The sequence below is a fragment of the Oncorhynchus keta genome, chromosome 4, assembly GCF_023373465.1.
Source record: "Oncorhynchus keta strain PuntledgeMale-10-30-2019 chromosome 4, Oket_V2, whole genome shotgun sequence".
NCBI lineage: Eukaryota > Metazoa > Chordata > Actinopteri > Salmoniformes > Salmonidae > Oncorhynchus > Oncorhynchus keta.
The window spans coordinates 21,725,866-21,751,597 of NC_068424.1; the positions used below are offsets into that span (position 1 = coordinate 21,725,866).

The 25,732-nt window shown below is 41.4% G+C and overlaps 1 protein-coding gene across 3 annotated transcripts in view; it reads right to left on the bottom strand.

Moving 5' to 3' along the window:
- The window catches only part of LOC118370839 (GTP-binding protein Rheb), a 32,141-nt gene extending 7,562 nt beyond the window's left edge, over positions 1 to 24,579 (bottom strand). Inside the window, exons 1-6 of one of the 3 annotated variants that reach the window (XM_035756023.1) lie at positions 24,339 to 24,579; positions 13,393 to 13,464; positions 7,099 to 7,166; positions 6,606 to 6,688; positions 1,556 to 1,612; positions 1,422 to 1,469 (exon numbers count right to left, since the gene is read on the bottom strand). In XM_035756023.1, coding sequence (XP_035611916.1) covers positions 1,422 to 1,469; positions 1,556 to 1,612; positions 6,606 to 6,688; positions 7,099 to 7,166; positions 13,393 to 13,464; positions 24,339 to 24,390 — 380 coding nt within the window. In that variant the 5' untranslated portion in view covers positions 24,391 to 24,579. The remainder of the gene's footprint in view (positions 1 to 1,421; positions 1,470 to 1,555; positions 1,613 to 6,605; positions 6,689 to 7,098; positions 7,167 to 13,392; positions 13,465 to 24,338) is intronic. The other 2 variants (XM_035756041.1, XM_035756032.1) reach the window with 2 other exon arrangements.
- Positions 24,580 to 25,732: the final 1,153 nt, after the last annotated feature.

Below are 25,732 nucleotides of genomic sequence, written 5' to 3' on the forward strand. Positions count from 1 at the left end.
CCCCTTTTCTTTTGTGTAACCAGCTGTCATATCTGTTCCACCCACTAGGGACATTTTCCTTTATGACGTAATTTATAATCAAGGTATGATTAATTGTGTGTGATTAGTTAGGTATTTAGTAAATAAATAAACCCAATTTTGTATTGCTGATTCTACTTGTTAGCCAGGGTTCGTGAAGATAACCAAGAATTTACAACTTTCAGATGAGACTGAATTAAGGTGACGATGAATATTGACTGCTATTGATGTAAAATATTACTAGGTCTTTAAGAGTTTATTCGGAAGATAACAGCTCTATAAATATTATTTTGTGTTGCCCCGACTCTAGTTAATTACATTTACATGATTAGCTCAATCGGGTATTTTATAGAATAACATGTCATATCACTTAATCCGGCATAGCCAAAGACACGACACTGATGTAATGGAATGTTTTGCCTTGTGTGGTAGGTTTTGACACCCTAACGTAGGTGTCATAACCAGCCATAAAATAACACAATATATGTCACAACAGGTTAAAATATATGTCTCATGACAGTGTTATGATCATGTTATGACATATTATGACATGGTTATGGCTGTGTCACAACGTAAAGTGTTAGCTTTTATTTTAAATATCGAAACGGGTCCTAAAATTCCAAATCAAATAGGTTAAATAATCCTTGATATGACCATCTTAAAACAATTCCATAAAGCTTAGTAGAACCCCCCTATTGATTTAATTTGCTTGGCGTAGCCATGTAGCCTATAGGCTGCACAGACCAGTAACATAATTGTATATTCAATGGATACAATTTTTTTTAAAGACGCCCAACCAAATCTGCACACCCCTACTCCCACCCGTCACCAGTGCTGGCTGCACAACAGGATGCAAGGCATACAGTATGCCGGTAAAAATGTGGTCATATAAACATTGCCCGATTTATAGGTATAACTAACGTCACTCTGACCCAAACACACAGCAGACCGACCTGATCCTGCAGTCTATAAAACAGAGTCAGAGCCAAAGACAGCTGAGAGCAGACTGGTCCAGTTTCCCAGGCTAGCGTCAAGGTCTAAAACAGACAGGACAGCCAGGGAAATGGCATATACATTTCCCCTCCCTGCCAAATATGGCAAGATGTGGGGATTTTATGACAAGGCCTATAAAACTCCAGCAGATCAAGTCCTAAAGGTTTATTCCAGCTCCCCACCCTCTGCTGAAGCAATATACTTTCTCTCCATTTGGTCCTGTCTGTGAACTAAATGTCTTTGAACAGGTCTCCACGGACTCGTACAAACATAACGACAGACAGTAAGAACATTAAATCCCAGTTAAAGCTAATTTAAAGCTGAAAATGGAATAAACTGTCTGGTTCCTCTGGGAAGACTATCGGTTTGTGTGTGTATGTGTGTGTGTGTGTGTGTGTGGCATACAGTACCGTTCCATGTGTAGATCTTTCTTGTTTCCGACCAACATGATGGGTACTCTGCAGAAGACAAAAGTCCTGTTAGTCATATTAATCAGGTATTAATCAGATAGAAATGTTTACAGACAGGAGAATAAGGTACTTACTGTACTTTACCAACCATATCCAATAATTTTTCGTGGATAACTTTTATTACTTCAAAACTGCAGCAGAAAAAAAAAAAAAAAAAAGGTAATTCAAACCTTTATTTAACAGCCAAAGTAACAAGTGAAAACATTCAACAAAGTCCTAGTGTACTGTAGACAAGACGAGTATCAACACAACAATCAATTCTCTGAAGAAATCTTCCATAGGTAAAAACTTAGAAGACTTGAAGACTCTCTCTCGTGCTTAAATGCATCCTTTATGGGAGGAAAGGTTGACATTGACAAATTTAGTGTGGTCCGACACAATAATCCATGTCACATAGCTGCATTCTCCTATCCCGGCCGCTCCGTGTGTGTGTGTGTGTGTGTGTGTGTGTGTGTGTGTGTGTGTGTGTGTGTGTGTGTGTGTGTGTGTGTGTGTGTGTGTGTGAGAGAGATGAGTACATTAACGAACGTTGCCTAACAAAGACGGTTGCGGTTGACCCATTGCTTAAATCTGTATGATAGGCTACTAAGCATATCAAATCTTTCCCGAGAAGAACCATCAATCTGTGCCATAGGTTGTAATGTAGAGGCCCACTGTATATAATACAGACAGGCCTGATGCATGGTTTGAGACGCAATTTAAATAATGAATGTTGAGCCCCGGGCTGGTCAGTAGAAATGCATAAAGCAATGGAGACATTAAGTCAACTTGACAGCATTAACTGGCCAGTGGAAAGTAGAGAGACGTGATGGGATGTGGTTAGGAACAGCTTTCTCCAGGGAAAGTCTCCCTAGGCCCGCTCCCATGGCAACTACCATAGGACCCAGGGGGATTTAGGATTAAACACACTCTCTAGCCTAGACTACAGTATGATGGTCTTACACAGGACAAAGAGTTTGACACAGTATGAATCCTGTTGTCATTTAAGATGTCTGAAGTCTGGAGGCATTACAGGAGAGAAAATGCAGCTTTGATGCACTTCTGTATTTCAAAGAGGAATAACGGGACATTTCGAAACAACTCGGATTCGTTCAGGGATAGCGAGGTCAAGCTAGCGCGAGAGCTAAGTTACAGGGTTATACAGCCCCCCCCACTCACTGCAGCGCTAGATAGAACTCTGTGGAATAACGCACATCTACAAAAAATATAAACAATCTGTCACAGCTGAAATAGACTGCAAACTCTCCTTCCAGACTCACATCAAACATCTCCAATCAAAAATCAAATCCAGAGTCGGCTTTCTATTCCGCAACAAAGCCTCCTTCACTCACGCTGCCAAGCTTACCCTAGTAAAACTGACTATCCTACCGATCCTCGACTTCGGCGATGTCATCTACAAAATGGCTTCCAACACTCTACTCAGCAAACTGGATGCAGTCTATCACAGTGCCATCCGTTTTGTCACTAAAGCACCTTATACCACCCACCACTGCGACTTGTATGCTCTAGTCGGCTGGCCCTCACTACATATTCGTCGCCAGACCCACTGGCTCCAGGTCATCTACAAGTCCATGCTAGGTAAAGCTCCGCCTTATCTCAGTTCACTGGTCACGATGGCAACACCCATCCGTAGCACGCGCTCCAGCAGGTGTATCTCACTGATCATCCCTAAAGCCAACACCTCATTCGGCCGCCTTCGTTCCAGTACTCTGCTGCCTGTGACTGGAACGAATTGCAAAAATCGCTGAAGTTGGAGACTTTTATCTCCCTCACCAACTTCAAACATCAGCTATCCGAGCAGCTAACCGATCGCTGCAGCTGTACATAGTCTATAGGTAAATAGCTCACCCTTTTCACCTACCTCATTCCCATACTGTTTTTATACTGTTTTTATTTATTTACTTTTCTGCTCTTTTGCACACCAATATCTCTACCTGTACATGCCCATCTGATCATTTATCACTCCAGTGTTAATCTGCAAAATTGTATTATTCGCCTACCTCCTCATGCCTTTTGCACACATTGTATATAGACTGCCCATTTTTTTTCTATTTTTTTTTCTACTGTGTTATTGACTTGCTAATTGTTTACTCCATGTGTAACTCTGTGTTGTCTGTTCACACTGCTATGCTTTATCTTGGCCAGGTCGCAGTTGCAAATGAGAACTTGTTCTCAACTAGCCTACCTGGTTAAATAAAGGTGAAATAAAAAAAAATTAAAAAAAATACAACAGTCAGGGAAGTCCAATGGATTGTGAGATATAGCTTATACATTTTATGTGATAAATGTGGGTCACGGGTTCACAACTGTACCTTCTCTGAGATCTCTGCCAAGCAAATCATTTTGGAATATAGAAATTGCGCAATAGGCTATAAGGCTTTTACAAGGTGGGAGTTCATCCTGGTTCAAGTCCCGTGCACGAAACACATCTAATGAGCTGGAGAAATGTACAGTGCATTCGGAAACTATTCAGACCCCTTCCCCTTTTCCACATTTTGTTACCTTACAGCCTTATTCTAAAATATATTTATATATATATTTTCCAACAGGAGAACGACCTTAAGCACACAGCTAAGGCAACGCAGGAGTCACTTCGGGACAAGTCTCTGAATGTCTTTGAGTGGCCCAGCCAGAGCCCGGACATAAACGAACATCTCTGGAGGGACCTGACAATAACATTCACCACCCAACCTGACAGAGCTTGATAGGATTTGCAGAGGAGAATGGAAGAAACTCCCCAAATACAGATGTGCCAAGCTTGTAGTGTCATACCAAAGAAGACACAAGGCTGTAGTCGCTGACAAAGGTGCTTCAACAAAGTACTGAGTAAAGGGCCTGAATACTTATGTTAATGTGGTATTTCCGTTTGTATTTTTAATGCATTTGCAAAAATGTCTAGAAACCTGTTTTGCTTTGTTATTATGGGGTATTGTGTGTAAATTGACAAGGAAAAAAACAATGTAATCAATTTTAGAATATGTCTGTAACGTAACAAAATGTGGAAAAAGTAAAGGGGTCTGAATACTTTCTGAATGTATGTTACGTCCGTCGTTGAATGAGTGAGACCAAAGCGCAGCGTGGAAAGTGTTCATCGTACTTTATTAAATGAGCACCAAAAAAAAAAAATGATTAAAAAAAATAAACAAGATATATATATATATCTAAATGAAACGTAAAACTCTGTAGTGCTAAACAGCAACTATACAAAGACAAGATCCCACAAACTAGGGTGGAAAACAGGCTGCCTAAGTATGATTCCTAATCAGACACAACGATAGACAGCTGCCTCTGAATTGGGAACCCTACCCGGCCAACAAAGAAATAGAAAACTAGAATGCCCACCAAATCACACCACACGTGACAATGTACTGTACACCAAAGCAAAGTTTCACCCACATTTCAGATAAGAATATCCGCCTACCTTTGTCATGTCAACCATCAATCCAATTAAAATAATTCCACGTGTCCTCCTTTTGTCTTTATAAACTTTCACATGGTCTGTTCCATGGTATGGGGTAATCCAATGAGCAACACTGTAGCTGTTGATTGCAGTGATCATAATTCATCACGTATGCTATATATAATCAATACATCACTTTTCAAGGAGTAGGGTATTTGATGCAAACATAGGCTGTAAGAATACTTTTCCATTTGATCAAATTCTGCCTACATTATAACATTCTCTTGCAAGTCCCCTGTATAATTGAGTAAATGATTGTCATTCTTCTGCAGATTTGAACATGTAAATGTTAGTTAATAATACTTTGACAGTGAGCATATATCACATTTCAATAGACGCACGCATCAGTGTCTAGGCTGTCTATTATATCTGCAGCCAAAATGATTTCACAACGATATGTTTGCTGTCAGCTGGCTACTGTAGGAAAGTTACAATCTAACTACACATTTGCATACATTTGCCTTATAAACCATATGTGTCATCCTATGAAATTCACATTATGTTGCACACTCCCTAGTCTTTACCTCTCATTTTAGTAGATACTGTATATTTTGCCATAATGATCTGACTACACCATGCAACGAGGGATGTAGCCTACAGTCAGAGAGGGAAGATGGACAATGTTGATTGGCAGATGAAATTATGTCCAATGAGGTTGCAATGTAAAAGTGGGAGGCGGGATTAGGTTGGCTCCTTTCCTCCTAGCTTGGTTGAGATCTCAGAAACGGTTATATTGTGAACCCGCGACCCAAATTGATCACATATAATGTGCATGCAACATCTCACAATCGATTGGACTTCCCGAATGTAGTACTTTTGCTGTGACAGAACGTTGAGATTATTTGTAGATTTGAGTTATTCCACAAAGTTCTATTTAGAACTGCAGTGAGTGGAGGGGGGGGGGGCTGTATAACCCTGTGAAGTAGCTCACGCTCTAGCAGCTCTCGCTCTACCTCGCCCTCCCTAAGTGAGAAAGGTACACACTTTGACAAGACAGTTCAGGAGTTAGGAACAGACACATTTTCACAATGTGCCGTTATTCCCCTTTAAATCTGTCCAAATCCGATCAGATTTCTACTGCTGCGCCCAGGAGAACTTTTCTACTTTTTCATTCTCATATTAACAGAGAGAGAGAGGGAAAGAGAGAGAGGGAGAGAAAAGGAACAAGGGAGTAATTGAGTGATGGATGGAGTGAGGCGAGAGAGTTGGATGGAGAGAAATGCCCGGTGCGAGGACGAGAGAAAAAATGGTGTGGTTAAGAGAGATGAGAGAGATAGATGGAGTCATTTTATTTAAATCTCCAGCTGATGTGGAGGCAAATTAGCACACACATGCCTGCATGCGCAAACCCACAGCTCGAAATGACCATCTCTGATTCACATCCACGCTACATCTATTTTAGCTACGCAGGAATACCTGTTCTGTACTACAACATACAGGAGCCCTGTTCTATAGAATAGCATACAGACAGATGTATAATGCACAGATCAATAATAGCGTCAATGGTTGATTCATGCCTTTTACTAGAGAGATAAACACAAGATCGATTCAGAGAAACCTTGAGCGGCTAGATCTCTCAGGGATGAATCCACATGGGTTAATTTTGCAGTAACAATGCTTTAGCAGCAGTGTGAAGGAAGGATGGGGCGAGCGGAGCTACCTACCTTTTATTCGAAGTGACAGAATACACCAAAATGTAGCCGTTGATGTCTATGGAGTAGGTCTGTGGGAAAATGGAGTATTCATCCTGCCGAGAGTGGAACATCACAAATATAAAGTAGATGTTCTATGATAGTAAAAATTGAGGTAAAAAATACAAGACAGTGTAATAATTCCATGGAAGCGTTCAGAAATAAACAAATTCATGGGACCAGCGCCGCTGCGTACTACTAGCGCCGCTGCTAACTACTAGCGCCGCTGCTAACTACTAGCGCCACTGCTAACTACTAGCGCCGCTGCTAACTAGCAATCCCGTTGTCTTAACCTTGTAGTCTTCAACCTAGGTAAAAAAACATTTGGAAATCTAATCTACACCTGGTATTAAAAATAAATGTTCTGCCAATTACATTAGAGCTCACATAATATAGTGGCCCACTGGCAGTCTGACCACAACATTCTGATATGCAAGTGATCTCTCTACTAGTAAGAAGGACTCACCTGTCCGGCTGTGTCCACCAACTGCAGGAGGTACTCCTGACCATTCACTGTGATCATCTTTGTAAATGCTGAGGAAAGAGAAAGGTAGAAAACTAAAGTACTGCACTTGGGAGTTCCTAAATCATTCTACCCATCTACAGTCCTGTCAATAGACTGTGAAACATAGCCTAGAGCACAGGGGCTCATTCATTATCATGATCTTACACACATTTACATTACAACTCGGTTGGGATATAGAATGACTCTTTGGTACTCATGCCAGACAACTACAGGGTGGAGAACAAGTATTTGTTACACTGCCGATTTTGCAGGTTTTCCTACTTACAAAGCATGTAGAGGTCTAATTTTTTATCATAGGTACACTTCAACTGTGAGAGACGGAATCTAAAACAAAAATCCAGAAAATCACATTGTATGATTTAAGTAATTAATTAGCATTTTATTGCATGACATAAGTATTTGATACATCATAAAAGCAGAACTTAATATTTGTTTGCAATTACATAGATCATACGTTTCCTGTAGTTCTTGACCAGGTTTGCACACACTGCAGCAGGGATTTTGGCCCACTCCTCCATACAGACCTTCTCCAGATCCTTCAGGTTTCGGGGCTGTCGCTGGACTTTCAGCTCCCTCCAAAGATTTTCTATTGGGTTCAGGTCTGGAGACTGGCTAGGCCACTCCAGGACCTTGAGATGCTTCTTATGGAGCCACTCCTTAGTTACCCTGGCTGTGTGTTTCGGGTCGTTGTCATGCTGGAAGACCCATCTTCAATGCTCTTACTGAGGGAAAGAGGTTGTTGGCCAAGATCTCGCGATACATGGCCCCATCCATCCTCCCCTCAATACGGTGCAGTCATCCTGTCCCCTTTGCAGAAAAGCATCCCCAAAGGATGATGTTTCCACCTCCATGCTTCATGGCTGGGATGGTGTTCTTGGGGTTGTACTCATCCTTCTTCCTCCAAACATGGCGAGTGGAGTGTAGACAAAAAAGCTATATCTTTGCCTCAGACCACATGACCTTCTCCCATTCCTCCTCTGGATCATCCAGATGGTCATTGGCAAACTTCAGACGGGCCTGGACATGCGCTGGCTTGAGCAGGGGGACCTTGCGTGTGCTGCAGGATTTTAATCCATGACGGCGTAGTGTGTTACTAATGGTTTTCTTTGAGACTGTGGTCCCAGCTCTCTTCAGGTCATTGACCAGGTCAGCTTGGTTTGAAGAAATCAACTGTGGGAGCAATTATTAGGAAATGGAAGACATACAAGACCACTGATAATCTCCCTCGATCTGGGGCTCCACGCAAGATCTCACCCCGTGGGGTCAAAATGATCACAAGAATGGTGAGCAAAAATCCCAGAACCACACGGGGGGACCTAGTGAATGACCTGCAGAGAGCTGGGACCAAAGTAACAAAGCCTACCATCAGGAACACACTACGCCGCCAGGGACTCAAAATCCTGCAGTGCCAGACGTGTCCCCCTGCTTAAGCCAGTACATGTCCAGGTCCGTCTGAAGTTTGCTGGAAAGCATTTGGATGATCCAGAAGAAGATTGGGAGAATGTCGGATGGTCAGATGAAACCGAAATATAACTTTTGGGACTGAGACAGATTCTGATTGGGCTGTTACTTTGGGTGACAGTGGAGCTGTGCGTGTGTTTGTGTGGCAGGTGGGCTGGGGCCTCAAATTAACTGAGGGAGTTTGCTGCAGTTGCTTATTTAAGCACCACACACACGCACACACGCACACACGCACACACACACACACACACACAAACGGAAAGCCAGCCAAATCCACATCGCTACTGTAGTATAGTAGAATCATGTTTGTAGCACAATTTATTATGGTAATCGTTCTACGTTCTTGGGCTTAGAGAATGCAGCAGAGGCAGATCAAGCTTTTCATTCAGAAAAAAATAAGCCCTGGCTGGCTAAAAATAACTGAACGTTCCCTTCACCGTGGGCTGCATGGATGGAAGCTTCCCGAGCCATAGGCACTGTAGATACAGTAGGCAGGTACACACACACACACACACATACACAAATGTAACCTCGGACTTTGCGAAGCTACTGTACCATACAATCAATTGTGTTCTCCGGGAGCAATGCCATACCAAAAACGTGTATCATGATTAGGGCTGTGGCGGGCACGAAATTTCGTCAGCCGGTGATTGTCAAGCAAATAACTGTCGGTCTCACTGTGATTGACTGTTAATTAACATAAACACATCTAGCATCTCCTGTCTTCCACACATAGCCTACAAGCCATTTTAAAAAGTCTAATAAATCCTACACCTTCACAATAAATCCATTACTTATTTTAGACAGGTCTAAAGAAGGATGATATGAAGAAAATGTAGTCTATTTCAGAACAACAGAATAGCATACTCTGAGTTATCCTTATGTTAGTGTAAGGGTGTTTAACTGGCGGCAGAGAAGTCAACATTTATGTTCTGGAGAAGGTATAAAAGATCAGTGAAGAATCCAGCTACGAACTGGTCCGTTTGGTATAATTTTGTGAAACTCATGAGAGACAATATACATTACCATAACGTTGTTTATATACAGTGGGGCAAAAAAAGTATTTAGTCAGCCACCAATTGTGCAAGTTCTTTTTGCCCACCGTTCTTGTGTTCATTTTGACCCCACGGGGTGAGATCTTGCGTGGAGCCCCAGATCAAGGGAGATTCAGTGGTCTTGTATGTCTTCCATTTCCTAATAATTGCTCCCACAGTTGATTTCTTCAAACCAAGCTGCTTACCTATTGCAGATTCAGTCTTCCCAGCCTGGTGCAGGTCTACAATTTTGTTTCTGGTGTCCTTTGACAGCTCTTTGGTCTTGGCCATTGTGGTGATTGGAGTGTAACTTGATTGAGGTTGTGGACAGGTGTCTTTTATACTGATAACAAGTTCAAACAGGTGCCATTAATACAGGTAAAGAGTGGAGGACAGAGGAGCCTCTTAAAGAAGAAGTTACAGGTCTGTGAGAGCCATAAATCTGGCTTGTTTGTAGGTTGACCAAATAATTATTTTCCACCATAATTTGCAAATAAATTCATTAAAAAATTATACAATGTGATTTTCTGGATTGATTTTTTTCTCTCATTTTGTCTGTCATAGTTGAAGTGTACCTATGATGAAAATTACAGGTCTCTCTCATATCTTTAAGTGGGAGAACTTGCACAATTGGTGGCTGACTAAATGCTTTTTTGCCCCACTGTAATAGCCTCAGATATGAGGTTTACATCTAATTGTTCTATAGGATGAATGAGTGAGGATGATACTGTTTGTAAAAATGTGTAATGTGATTTTGAACTGTTGAATAAAGGGAACTCCAATTCCCCTTTGAGTTTAACTAAATCAGAGGACCGCCCAGGAGCACAGTTAGGACCTGGCATCATGATACAGCTTTTTCTGCAATCCCGAATAAAAACCCCACTTTGAGAAGTTCTCAACAGACCATGTTGCTCTCAATTACGAGAGGACAAAGGTTTGAGACCAGACTGCTGAATCTTTTAACCATCCCACGTGGTTAAACTCTTAGACTATCGATACCGACAGAATAAGAACAAGTCTGATATTAATTACTAGTCTGCAGCTAGGAATTCGGTATCATTGAACGGGAAGACCGACAACCGCCGAAACATCTATTCTATAACGCAATGAATGAATGTCACTCTGAACTATCTAATCTAACCACAACAGAGAGAGAGATAGATAGATAGAGAAAGAGAGAAAGAGAGAGGACGGACACTCTCCAACAGAAACAAACTTTTCAACAGAGATCCCAACGACACACTGAGCGTAAATATATATATATTGTTTGCAATTGTTCCCGAATGAGTGAGTATTCATGTGCAGAGGATTAGCATTTCAATTGTTAGAATTATCAACTCTGTAGTGACTCCCACTACCCTATTGTCTAACAAGCCGCCATGCCGGTTTAGCCCACTAGGGCACATTCCCCTATCATTTCTTGTAACCATATATACTTTGTTTGTTTGTGTGTGCACTTCTGTGATTGTTTAGTTAGTTAATAAATAAATGATTTAAGGCAATTGATGTATGGATGACTCATAGTGAAGACTGGGTTTGTGCAGATAACCAACAATTTTCGACGTTTGGAATGAGACTAACGTGAGGTAAAATAAATAATTAATTCATTAAGAAGACTAATTGATCAGATATTAAAATATCTGAAAAGTTGTATTAGGAAAATTATGACTTTGTAATCTGAATATTTTCCTTGGTGCCCCAACTTCCTCGTTAATTACATTTGCCTGATTAGTTCATCACGAAATGCTAAATTACAGAGAATCTTTGATAAAACTAAAAGTCTTCATTTAATGATAGTAAAGACACGACATCAGCCAACAAGATGAGTAGGCCTCACAAACAGCAAAAGCACTAGCCTATGTCAATCTACTATCACCCATAGTACAAAAGTCGACCTATTCTATTCTGTGTGATAAATAAATATTCCAAACCATCTGAGAAAGATCCCAAATTAATACAACAACTAGCATCAAAAAATATTTTTTAAGCAATGTGGCTGACGCAACAGATCAGAATGTATAGCTTAAAATGTTGATAAACTGTTATTTCTTCACATTAGTCAAGTGAAGAAGCCGGATGTGGAGGTTCTGGGCTGGCATGGTTACACATGGTCTGCGGTTGTGAGGCCGGTTGGATGTACTACCAAATTCTCTAAAACAATTCTCTGGCAACAGCTCTGGTGGACATTTCTGCAGTCGGCATGCCAATTGCACGCTCCCCCAAAACGTGAAACATCTCGGCATTTTGTTGAGTGACAAAACTGCACATTTTAGAGTGGCCTTTTATTGTCCACAGCATAAGGTGCACCTGTGTAAGGATCATACTATTTAAAATCAGCTTCTTGATATACCACACCTATCAGGTGGATGGATTATCTTGGCAATTGAGAAATGCTCACTAACAGGGATGTAAACAAAATTTGTGAAGAAAATTAGAGACATTCTTGTGCTTATGGAGAATTTCTGGAATCTTTGATTTCAGCACATGAAACATGGGACCAACACTTTACATGCTTTATACAGTATTTATATTTTTATTTAAAAAAAAGAGGAGTCTAAGTTTGTAAGCGCTAAAGTGTTCTATTAACTGTAAAATGTGAGCGCAACAGAGCAAGTTACAACTAAAGTATCTGATCATCAATAGATTAGAGACAAAGACAGTTGTTTAACACAGTGCCAAATATCATCAGGTGGGTCCCGATGAGGCCTATGACATGTTGTAGATGTAGAAATGAAGACTTTTTTATTTAACCTTTATTTACCTAGGCCAGTCAGTTATGAACATATTCTTTACTATGGCGGCCTACCCTGGCCAAACACTAAAGATGCTGGGCCAATGGTGCGCCGCTCTATGGGACTCCTAATCATGAGTGGTTGTGACACAGCCTGGAATCGAACCAGGGTCTGTAGTGACGCCTCTAGCACGGAGATGCAGTGCCTTAGACCGCTGCACCACTCGGGAGCCCAAGCTTCTTACGATAGCCTACTTCCAAAATCAATCGGTACAGTCACAAAGGCAGATGGGGTGTTTGTTAAGTTATATTTTTTAAACAAAAACATTCTGGAGCGAATTCAGAGATGCAGTTTTTTTAGCGGAGCTGGAGGAAAGGGCGTTGAGTGCCGGAGTGCTACGTGAGCAATGAGAGGCTGTGTAAGGGCTATTTGATCAAAAATTAGAGTGATGGAGTGCGGCATCAGATGACTTGGCCTTCACAATCCCCTGACAAACAAATCGAGATGCTTTGGGATGAGTTGGACCACAGAGTGAAGGAAAAGCAACCAACAACTGCTCAGCATATGTGGGAACTCCTTCAAGACCGTTGGAAAACATTCCTCATGAAGCTGGTTGAGAGAATGCCAAGAGTGTGCAAAGCTGTCATCAAGGCAAAGGGTGGCTACTTTAAAGAATCTCAAATATAAAATATATTTTGATTTGTTGAACACTTTTTTGGTTACTACATGATTCCATGTGTTATTTCATAGTTTTGATGTCTTCACTATTCTACAATGTAGAAAATAGTAAATATAAAGAAAAACCCTTGAATGAGCAGGTGTGTCTCTTGACTGGTACTGTGTGGGTGTGTGTGTGTAGTGTGAGCTTCACCATGAATGAGGAGTGTAGATAAATGCACCTGGCTGTGGTCCAGCAGAACTCAGAGACCTGGATGGGTGGCTAGCCCTACCAACACAGGCCAGCAGCAGGGGAGAGGGAATGAGATCACACACACACACATACTTACTGTTTTCTATAGTTGGGTCATATGAGTCGACAAACTGGCCTTCCACAAACTGTATAGTCAAGGAAGATTTCCCTGTAAAGGAGATAGACACTTGTGAGCTTCAGTGTGTTTAATTAAGAATCCTTGCTGATCGATCACAATGAATTGTTCTTTGATTAACAAGTGGTATCATTCATCAGCGTCTTAGGAAAAAGCCAAATACTCTGCCTGCCTTGAGTGAACAGAGTGGGTTTGTTCATATTTTGCTAAATGTCAAACACTGCCTTGTCTAGAGCTGTAGAAAACACAATGCATGCCATTTCCAAATCACATTATGCTCCCTTCCAAAATGGGCAATATTCAAGAGACGGAGCATAGCTCAAATGCTGTTAAAATTGGTATTTGGTAAACGACTATTTCTGGCCTTTTACAAACAATTCCATGATATCGATGTACGTCAGAATAGCAGCTTACTAATATTAACGCATTTGAGCAATTATCTAGGGTGGAAAAAAGCTAGCCCAGTGGCCTTTATTCAATAAAATGTAACTCTTCAAATAAATATCAAGAAGATTAGGCTAGTCAATATAAGGATTTCTTGCTGCATTCGTAAGCCAGTGTTTAACATCTAGAAGTAGCTTAACACAGGCAGGATATTACAATGGTATACTATCATTAGCCTAGATATCCCCACGGCGTACTATTACTACAGATGCCTTTTTTATTATCTAAACACTCCTATACAGTCCTCCAGCAGCCTGTTGCTATAACAACCGAGAGTGGAGCGTGGCCATCCACGGTTGGAGACGTGAAGTCTCTCGCTAGCTGGGAAAAACCCGGAGGACGAGAGCAGCTCGCTCCCATTTTCAATGCTCCAATAGTCTCTCATCAATTCTGAATGCTCACCTCCCAGTCCAAACGAACTCTCTTGTCTCCCTGGGTGGCGAACCTCCAGGGACACACACCGCGGAAAATTTTAGATCGATATAAATACCTGAATAAAAAGGCTATACGTGGAGTATGTTGGGGTATTTTAGCAAAGGATAGTCAGACAGTTAGTTACACAGTGTGTAGGAAATGCATACCATTCAAACCCGGTTTTAGATTAGGTTTGAGGAATATACATTGGAAATGCATGTAAAATGCACATCATTCCAAACCGGTTTCAACCCTGTTTTCAGTTTGCTTTGTTGAGGATGCATTGGAAGTGTAAGCTTATTGTAAATCATTCTAACTCCAATTCATACCAGGTTACAGTTTGAGGTACACACTAGGCTTCGGTGGTATTCCGTCTACTTTTGAAGTACCTACAGTATGATTTCCAATACAACCCCCCCAAAAGAAAGAAAATATATTTTAAACAAATGAGTTCACAAAAAAGCATGTGGCGCAAACATGAAGATCCACTGTTGAGCAAGCAGCATAAGAGGTGAGTGATCGAGTTCCGCTTGAAATGTAAAAATAACTTGAAATAGTTATTACTGAAAACCATATATTAGTCTTAGTTTAATGTCGCATGTAGTTAAATGTCAAGTACAGTGAAATGCTTTTCTTGAAAGTAATACTGTGTAATACTAAAAATAGGATAAGGTAGAACAAAAACATGAGAAATAAAAATAAGAACATGACAAACAAAGTAAGTAATCATACTACACTGAACAAAAATATAAAACGCAACATGCATCAATTTCACAAGCGTTCCCAACTTTGACATAAGCAAACTGCTCGCCCACATGACACCATTCACGCTGCTCTGTCTGCCATCTGCCCAGTACAGTTGAAACCAGGATTCATCTGTGAAGAGCATGTCTTACCTTGCTTCAAAGTAGCCGAGACAAAATCAGATGATATCCATGGAGACAATTATTTTAAATCAACTTCTTTCATTGTCCAGTAGCCAAAGACAATCCTAGTCATATTAGCAAAAGGTACAAATCTGTCGTTCTTCCCCTGAACAAGGAAGTTAACCCACTGTTCCCAGGCCGTCATTGAAAATAAGAATTTGTTCTTTAACTGACTTCCATAGTTAAATAAAGGTCAAATAAATAAATAAAAAACATGCTAGTTGCATATTAGATCTCCCCTCTTTCAACATTTCTAAGGGATATTTTCATCTCTGTCACATGAAACTGCTCACATGTGCATTGCGTTTTTTGACAACAGTGTTTTCCCACTAATAGCATTATTGAACGAACATTTGCACGTAGCTTACTGCATTATGCATTGCTGAGCTTATAATGCTGAAGAAATAATACTTTATCAACATTAGAAGTTAAAAGGTTCTGATCTGTTGCATCAGACTCATTGTTTTTATTTTGTTATAATTATGTAGCCCGAGCCTACTAGTTGTATGAATTTGGGATCTAGCGTCCCACACTGTCCCAAGGTCTGTTAGGAATCGGTTATTTCTTGTCGATAAGCGGACCAATAGAATGGGCAAACTTTTATTCTACAGGGGATAGTAAATAGTAGGCTGTTCGCTACTCATCTTGTTGCCTGAGAAAAGTAATATATAATAATAATATATGCCATTTAGCAGACGCTTTTATCCAAAGCGACTTACAGTCATGTGTGCATACATTCTACGTATGGGTGGTCCCGGGAATCGAACCCACTACCCTGGCGTTACAAGCGCCATGCTCTACCAACTGAGCTACAGAAGGACCAAGTACATGTGGACAGTTGTTCTAACATCTTCAAAGTGCGCATCAGAATTCGGTAAGAAGGACCGCACATCGTTGCATCCTGGACATGTTCTGTTTATATGAATTACCATAATCCAAATGGGTGATTCTCGTGAAACCAGTTTTAAAATGTCTGTAGAAAATTGAGTTACAAAACCATGATGCATCTGCAAAAATAAACCATAATTCCGAGGACTAAGATGTCTAGTTTTTCAAGAAAGTGTCTTATTTTAAATACATTTTCACCGGAATTTGGTAAATTTTCACCCCAAATTCTCATTACCGAAATGTGTCCGGATTAAATTCTCGGGTCATTTTATTTAAATGTTTTATTTATTTGAATAAAACACAAAATATTTTGGTGTAGTTTGTCCATAAATCATAAAAATGGTATACTAGTTGAAGTTTACATGAAACTAGACTATTTATTACATGCAAGCACAGTGTCTGTGGACATACCGAGCACAGTGTCTGTGGACATACCGAGCACAGTGTCTGTGGACATACCGAGCACAGTGTCTGTGGACATACCGAGCACCGTGTCTGTGGACATACCGAGCACCGTGTCTGTGGACATACCGAGCACCGTGTCTGTGGACATACCGAGCAGTGTCTGTGGACATACCGAGCAGAGTGTCTGTGGACATACCGAGCAGAGTGTCTGTGGACATACCGAGCAGAGTGTCTGTGGACATACCAAGCACAGTGTCTGTGGACATACCGAGCAGAGTGTCTGTGGACATACCGAGCAGAGTGTCTGTGGACATACCGAGCAGAGTGTCTGTGGACATACCGAGCAGAGTGTCTGTGGACATACCGAGCAGTGTCTGTGGACATACCGAGCACAGTGTCTGTGGACATACCGAGCAGAGTGTCTGTGGACATACCGAGCAGTGTCTGTGGACATACCGAGCAGTGTCTGTGGACATACTGAGCACAGTGTCCGTGGACATACTGAGCACAGTGTCTGTGGACATACTGAGCAGAGTGTCTGTGGACATACCGAGCAGTGTCTGTGGACATACCGAGCAGTGTCTGTGGACATACCGAGCAGAGTGTCTGTGGACATACCGAGCAGTGTCTGTGGACATACTGAGCAGTGTCCGTGGACATACTGAGCACAGTGTCCGTGGACATACTGAGCACAGTGTCTGTGGACATACCGAGCAGAGTGTCTGTGGACATACCGAGCAGTGTCTGTGGACATACCGAGCAGTGTCTGTGGACATACTGAGCACAGTGTCCGTGGACATACTGAGCACAGTGTCTGTGGACATACTGAGCACAGTGTCTGTGGACATACTGAGCACAGTGTCTGTGGACATACTGAGCACAGTGTCCGTGGACATACTGTAAACCTTTTTTCAAGTTCCTCTAAAAACTCCAATCTGTTTTTAAATAAAGCTTTATTTCCCCTTGATACATCATCTAGAGCAGGCTTTTTTCCATGGAGGGCAACATTAGAATGTATTTTCGCCATCGCGGGCCGGAATTATATTACAAGATTATACATCATGTGTATGACTGTGTTGACAGAGATATCTACTGTAAATCACATCCAGATATGCTACATTTTTTACTTTTTTAACATACACAGAAATAACCACATCCATGATCTCCTTTTGGTAGGTATTTTCATTATTAAACATGCAATGAACTACACAGAGGGAAAAGTACTGTGCATTCAGCACCATGGACAGAACTCTTGTTAACGGGTATACACAAAAACACAAGAAAGAGATTGAGCTCAACATTACATTTAAAACACACAATCAGTGTGAGAAGTGAAGTCTCTAATGGGCATTGACTGGAGAAGTAAAGTCAGGTATAGTTTCTGACGTCGCTATGCGCAGGATGGCTGAGAGTCAGTAAGAGATGATCTGTGCCTTGACTTGTTATATTTCATCACTGAAAATGTCTGATCACATACATAGGTTGACCCAAACATCTGAGCATGACTCCTAATCTGGAAAGTTTTGTTCATTGAGAGATGCATAGAACTTCATCAGTGACATTGTTTTGAATAGTTCTCCAATCACTGCATCAGACTGAAGATTGATAAGCTCAAGTTGCAGGTCAGTGGGAGTATTATCCACATTGAAGGTGAAAGGAGAGGAAACCAACAGCATGTCATTTTCCAACACCAACACAAATCCTCAAAACGAGGAGAAAACTCACCGTTCAAAGCACGCAGCAGTGATGTATACTTCTCCCTCTGGTCATCTCATAGGGAACAGACTAGTAGTGTCAGAAGGTGGGTGAGATTGTTGGCTTCTACTTGGCTGGTCAGGAGGAGTAATATTCCCTTGAAGGTTTTGACAAGGCTGTACATTTGATGTGCAAAAAGGCCCTTCCCTTGTAGTTTGGAATTCAGTTCATTCATGAGGGCCATAATGTTCACGGTGAAGGAAACATCAGCCAACTATTCTTTACCTTGCAGTTGAGGGAAATCCACATATTTTCCTTACATTTGCAAAAACTCAGCAATCTCCGACCTCAGGTCCCACACACACCTTTTAAGCACCTTCCCCAAACTCAGCCATGTCACATTTATGTGGTAGGGGAGATCTACATGACCCGACTCTGTCTCTTCCAACAGGGAGACAAACTGCCTGTGGGTTTAAAGATTTTGCTCTTATGAATTTCACCACTTTAGTGACTGTATCCACAACATGGCTCATTTTCAGAACACATTTACAGAGCACCACCTGACAAATAATGTAATGCAGGAAAATAATTTTCTGATCTGACTTCAGTTCAGCTATTTGAACTTGTATCCTTTTCAAAAGGCCAACATGTTTTCCTGTCAAGTTAGGGAACCCATCAGTGGTCACACTGGATAACTTTTCAAAACTCAGTCAACAGCTTTGCCCCACACTTATTAACCTCCACCAATACATCTTTCCCTGTGGTTGTGCTCTTCATTGACAGCACTGAAGCAAGCTCTTCTGTAATTTCAATTTCTGGGGTTATGCCTCGTAAGAATATCAACAACTGCACCATGTCACATCACTGCTCTCATCCAGGGCCACGGAGAAATAGGTGAAATCCTTTAAATCAAATCAAATGTATTTCTCACATACACATGGTTAGCAGATGTTATTGCGAGTGTAGCGAAATGCTTGTGCTTCTAGTTCCGACAATGAAGTTTTACATTGTCTTTCAACTGTTGTTCCATATTCTCTGTGATGTCCTCAACACGGCGTGTCACTGTTCATCTTGACAGGGAAACATTTTCAAACAGCTCTTCTTGTCGGGGCAAAGTATCATTTGCAGAGTCAATTAAACATTCTTTAATGAATTCACCCTCAGCGAATGGCTTGCTATGTTTAGCAATTTTGTGGGACAGTACATAGCTAGCTCTCGCATTTCAGTCGTTTGCTGAATGCAGTTTTGTGAAAAGTCCTTGCTGCTTTTGCAACTGAGCAAGTAACTCCTTCGATGCACCTGCCCTCTGCTCAGAGGACACATTCCTATATTTCTCTGCATGCTTCGTCTTGAAGTGTCGGGACAAGTTGTAGTGTTTCAGGACAGCGGATGCTCTCTTTGATACTTCAATAAAGAAATATTTTGACTCTTGCTGGAAACCCTACATTCATTGTCTACTTTCCTTTTATTTGAAATCTTAGAAAAACTATTTTTTGTGCAATTTCTAGCTAGCTACTATTTGTAACTGTGATATTTGTAACTTGTGCCAGCCTGTCAGTCACTGTCTGTTCCCGTGCAGTTGTTATTTATACGGGCCTTCAAAATAAATGTCCCACAAGCGGTGGGAGCTAAATCATTACACAAAGGTGAGTATTCATTGGGTTATTCATTTGAATAACAAATACGTTTTTCTAAACTTTACTATCAAAAATTCTTTGTGATGAGTATGATTCCACCGGCTGTATTGAATCAGGTCGCGGGCCGGACACGGCCCCCAGGCTGGCCTCTGCCCTGGCCTGATCTAGAGGAGTATTTCTTAGATGAGCGCAAATTCAGAATTAAGTTCTTATTTTCAAACACCCCCTTTCCCCCACTTGGCCTTTTCATTACCGAAATGGCTAAAGAGATTAAATTAGGAAAGAGTCAGATTAAAATGTTATAATATTTGTAGAATTTCATTTGAAATATTTTGATTTTTAGTGATATGTTAAACTCTGGCCTTGTCATTTGAGGAGCAATGTTAAAAAATGTTTTGTTTGTTTATAACTCTTTTGGACTTCGTAAACTGCAGAGAATTTTGTGAAAATGTTGGTAAAAATGCATATTATCTGATCAAAAACATAATAATAAAAATAATGAAATAGATAAGTACAGATCCTAATCTCAGTGATTAAAGAGGAAATGTAATTATTATATATATATATTTTTTTACAGTTTTGTGAGAATGACCTAAATGGAATTTATGGAATTCTGAGCACCGTGGATGGACGCCCTAATCAGGTTACGCACCTAATGCATTAAAATGCTGCTGGTGAAATGTCCGATGCCACATTTTCCTAATGGAAACCCAGGGCGGTAGTCATTGTGTCATGAAGCCTTAGAGTTATTGGAAACAGGAATGACGCTGGTCATTTTAAAACGTGGGGATTACAGACGGGGACAAGGAGAGGTTGAAAATAACAGTGAATATTCCTGCCATCTGTTCTACGCATGCTTTGAGAATGCGCCCTGGAATGCCATCAGGCCTCTCAGCCTTGCGAGTGTTTCCCTGATTAAAGACCAGTCCTTTGGTGATGCCCCTCACACGATGTTGTTATTGTTGAAGCGTGCATAAAACACATTGACTTCGTCTGGGAGAGGGGCATCGTTTGACGCATCATGGCCGTAATGGACTGTAGCCCCTGCCACATGAGGCGGGCATCGGAGCATGTGTAATATGATTCCACCTTATTCCTACATTGTCCTTTTGCTCGTTTGATGACTTTGCGGAGGTCATAGAGGGACTTGTTCCCGTCCTCAGCCATAGCCTCAGAGTTGTCTGCGATAGTTTAGGGTTGTCCTTTAGTTTAGCGCTCTGTGTTAATCCAGGGCTTTTGATTGGGGAAGGAGCAAACCTTCACTGTGGGGACAACGTTGCTGATGCATTTCCTAATGAAGCCAGTAACGGAGGTGGTCAGCTCATTGATGTTATCGGTGGAGTCTCAAAACATATTCCAATTAGCGCTAGCTAAGCAGTCCTGTCGCATAATCTCTGATTCTGGTGGCCATTCTCAACGGAGCGAGTCACGGGTATTTCCTGTTTGAGCTTCTGCTTGTAAACAGGAAGCAGGAGTACGGAGTCATGATCTGATTTTCCAAATGGCGGATGAGGGAGGGCCTTGCATAATTGTGTGTGGGTAAAATAATAGTGGTCTAGGACTTTATTGCCACAAGTGGCGAAGGAGACATGTTGATTGAAGTTGGGCATCACTTGTCTTAATGACGCCGAAAACCAGAAAAGCAGTCTGTGGATGTATGTTTTCCTGCTTGTTTATAGTTTTGTACAGTTTGTTAAGTGCCAGCCTATTATTTTTCTCGTCCTGAGTTCGAATGTATACAACAATCAAGAATACGGCTAAAATGCCCTAGGGAGGTAGAAGGGTCAGCATTTTACCATCAGGTATCCCAAGACGGGTAAACAATGGTCCAACACTTCCACCGTGCTCAAATCAGCACATCAGTTGTTGTTGATGAAGATGCAAACCACCCCCCCTCCTCTCAATTTTCCTGACTCCACAGCTATAATGTTAGGTGGCTAGCTTGCAATATCCAACTTCTTAGTTACCACAAAGACAATCAATCCCATTCTGGATCAAGTGCGAGTAGCCTTTTGAGATAGTTGTATAACTTGTCTGTTGGGTTGTCTGGTGGGTTGTCTGTCCTTGCATTTAGTTTAGGCTTTGTTCGCTTGAGCTTGTTAGCATTAGGATGGCATCTGCTATGGGAATTCGCTAGTACTTTGTTAACATTTGGAAAGAAATAGCACCCCTTGTATACACTGCCGGTAATACAGTATACCCCGGTATGGTACAGGAATGGAATGAAGATATGGAAATTTGGATATACCACCCAACCCTAGTTTACACATTGAGAATGTATTGACCTGATCCAATGGGTGGAGAAACAGGAAGGAGTAGTGTATTCCATGGCACTGTGCAAACTGGTTTCCTCCTCAATGCATTGGCTTTAATGAGGCACGAGCCAAAGCACATGACCACAGGACATATTTAAAGATTTACCACGAGTCCACTACAAAGACGGGAGACATGCCAATTTACAGCTTTGCTATCTAGGAGTCCTCTGTTTCGCACAGCAGGAGCCCTTTGGACCCTTAGTATACAGTACAAAAAAATATGTATATTATAGTACGTAGCCTGACAAAATACACAATTTTATTTATTTATTACTAGCTTGAATACAATTTCTTACTAGGACTATAGGATGGCAAAAAAAGGTTTTATGAGGACATGAAGACAGAGAAATGGGGACATCTTCAATTGTTTTACAGCCTATCTGTTGAATTGATTTGAACACTGGAATTGATTAGTAGCAGGCTGTAGGTTACATTTAATCCATGTACGGTTGTAGTCTATTGTCTTGATTTTCCTTGCACTTGTCTTGTGAATGAACCAAACTTATGGAAAGGCCTTGGCCAATAGTACCAACGTTGTTTGTTTGTTTGTTTTCTCCCCAATTCCGTGGTTTCCAATTGGTAGTTAGTGTTGTCTCATCGCTGCAACTCCCCTACGGACTCGGAAGAGGCGAAGGTCGAGAGCCGTGCGTCCTCCGAAACACAACCCAAACCAAGCCGCTCTGCTTCTTGACACAATGCCCATTTAACCCGGAAGCAAGCCGCACCAATGTGTCGGAGGAAAAACCGTACACCTGGCGACCGGGTCAGCGTCCACTGGAAAGCCAGTATGACTGCATGGAGGAGAACACAACAGTTTTCAAAGTTCCACAGTCCCAGCTCCCAAGAGTCCAATCGAGGCTAAGTCAAGTGTGATGTGATGCGATGTTCGCACGCCTGCCCCCAGCAACCTTTGCACGAACTGTGTGTGTGTCATCCCAGTCCATACACAATGGCTCATGACATACAAATAAGCCTGTCCATGTACAATATCACTGTGTCCATAGTATTATCAGCCATATTCATTTTGGTTGAAATGACATTGAGACAACCAGAGCAGTGTGATTTTGAAACAAATACCATTTGATAAGATTCAATTCAGTGACATCAAAGGTTAGCCTAATTCTGAATCTACAGGTTTGGCTAAATTAGCACGCTTCAGATCGTCGAACACATACTCCCTTAAACAAGAAGATAGCGGCAATAGTAGGGTTTGTCCATTTTGAGAGCCATCGGCACATCTTCAAAATAGTCCGAAAATAACTCAAAAATCGGTCATTAATTTTGCTACTAAAGACTACATTTAAAACGGATTAGTTGCATCTAGAATAATCACGTCTTCAACTGCACACTCACAAGGCCATCATTTTCTTATTTAGACACAGGCCTTTGAACCAGTCTCCTGGTAATTCCTACCTGCAGCACTGGCTTCAGAAGTGCTAGGCTCTTAGTGGATGATCTTTCAATGTTAAAGTGTCCATTCACATCGCACAAAATAAGTCAATGAATTAGGTCAGCATGCAATTATTGGTTTAACATTTACAGGGCTGTCACTTCACTAGCATATGGAATGTAATTTGAGGTAAATGGATAAATCCTCCCTTAAAAAGCTGCCACATGGACATTAATGCTTCTACTTTCGTGAGTCGTGACGTATTTAATTTACGTCCCAGCATCAGGACCGCTTGCGCTGTCCTCAACTGCTGTAGCATCAACTGTGTCTTGCTAGTGGCTTCTGTAACCACTCAATTTTTAACAAACATTGACTGAACAAAATAAATGACTGTGTGCGTAACACAATTAACCATAGACTGCCATTTGAGTTATTCAATTACAATTGATGAGGATAATGCATCACGTGCCACTGACTGCATATTTTATTCAACGAAACGTGAAAATGTAGCTTACGAATGGAGATTCTGTGGTTTTAGCAACACTGGTCCAGGGGTACATGCTGCTGTAGCTAGTAGTGCTTCACAACATCTCTAAGTCGTGAGTTTCCAGTCGAGTGACATTCAACTGACTGGCTGATTTAACAATCAATGACCAGGCAGAGTCTATGTGCATGCCGTTTAGGCTACATCTTTGCTAGTAGTATGTGTAGTCATCGTCAATGAACTTGCCTACACAGAACGCGCTCAAAATACCTCGCTATCACCGAAAATGACTACATTGCGCCCACTTACCCACGGATCTGTATCCCAGGACGGCGATTTTTCGGGATTTCGGTTGAGGCATCTTTTAACGACACCACATCAATATCGACATACAGAAGCCTACACAACCGATCAAAAACTGGAACAGATGTCAAATGCTATGTCGAACACGATAAGGAGCAGAAATTACGCGTGGAATTAAAACAATTTAAACGGGGGGAAAGTAGTCGAGCATCTGTATCCTTCGCGTCACTCCCCAAAGCAATACTATCTGAATTATTAATGAGTGCCCGCGGTTGGTTGGTTGCGCATAGGTAGAAAGGAGGGTTTCTGTCCTCTTCTTGGGCTGCGGTTGGATAAGGTATATTCACTGTTTTCACAAGCACGAAATTCATTGGCTGTCATATATGACGACTGGATCATTTACTATCAATTTCGTTGTGATGGCACTCTGACAGCAATTTTTGTCATGTACAAATGATTCATGCTGAATAGAATGAAGGAATGTGAAGAATTGTAACTCGCTCATGGTGTACAATGAGTGTCACACAAGTATATACAACTAGAGGTTTGCCTGTGTAAAGTTGAACATGTGCAGATAGTTATGTGGGTACACGTTCATATTGGCCAATTATTTGTAGAAATATATGGGTACCATATTTGACATTCATTTGCATTCAAAACGAGGTGAGAGGGTCTGACAAAACAGCTCCAATCAGAGAGTCAGAAGCAGACAAGAGTCATTGGGTTCATAAAGGCTCGGGCGCTGGTCTCTGCTCCCATCTTGTGGTGACTTGCAGTGTCTCCACTTAACATCAGCAGCATTGTCCTTACCTCACTAACACAGAATCCTACGCCATGTTATATTTAGAGACTAAAGCCACTGGGGGCCTTGTATTGCCCATCGTCACACTATCAAATAACAAATGCATCGTCATATAGTAGTTCATGTAGACAGACCTATAACATGATAACACCTCTGCCCCTCCCTATGTCAACTCCTGTAGAATAATTATCAAGGTAACTCACAAGTTCATATATGCTAAAAGGCACACTGGAACTAATGAAGTTAACCATTCAAATGTTGCATACTCAGTATATGGATAGTGTCCACAATTGGCCAGTGTAGATGAAGGGGAGGAGACAGGAAAAAATTAATTTAAACCTTGAGACAACTGAGACATTGTGTATGTGTGCCATTTAGAGTGCATTTGAACGGGGTATGGTAGTAGGTGCCAGGTTTGAGTGTGTCATGAACTGCAACGTTGCTGTGTTTTGTCACGCTCAACAGTTTCCTGTGTGTATCAAGAATGGTGCACCACCCAAAGGACATCCAGCCAACTTGACACAACTGTGGGAAGCATTGGAGTCAACATGGGCCAGTATCCCTGTGGAACACTTTCGACACCTTGTAGAGGCTGTTC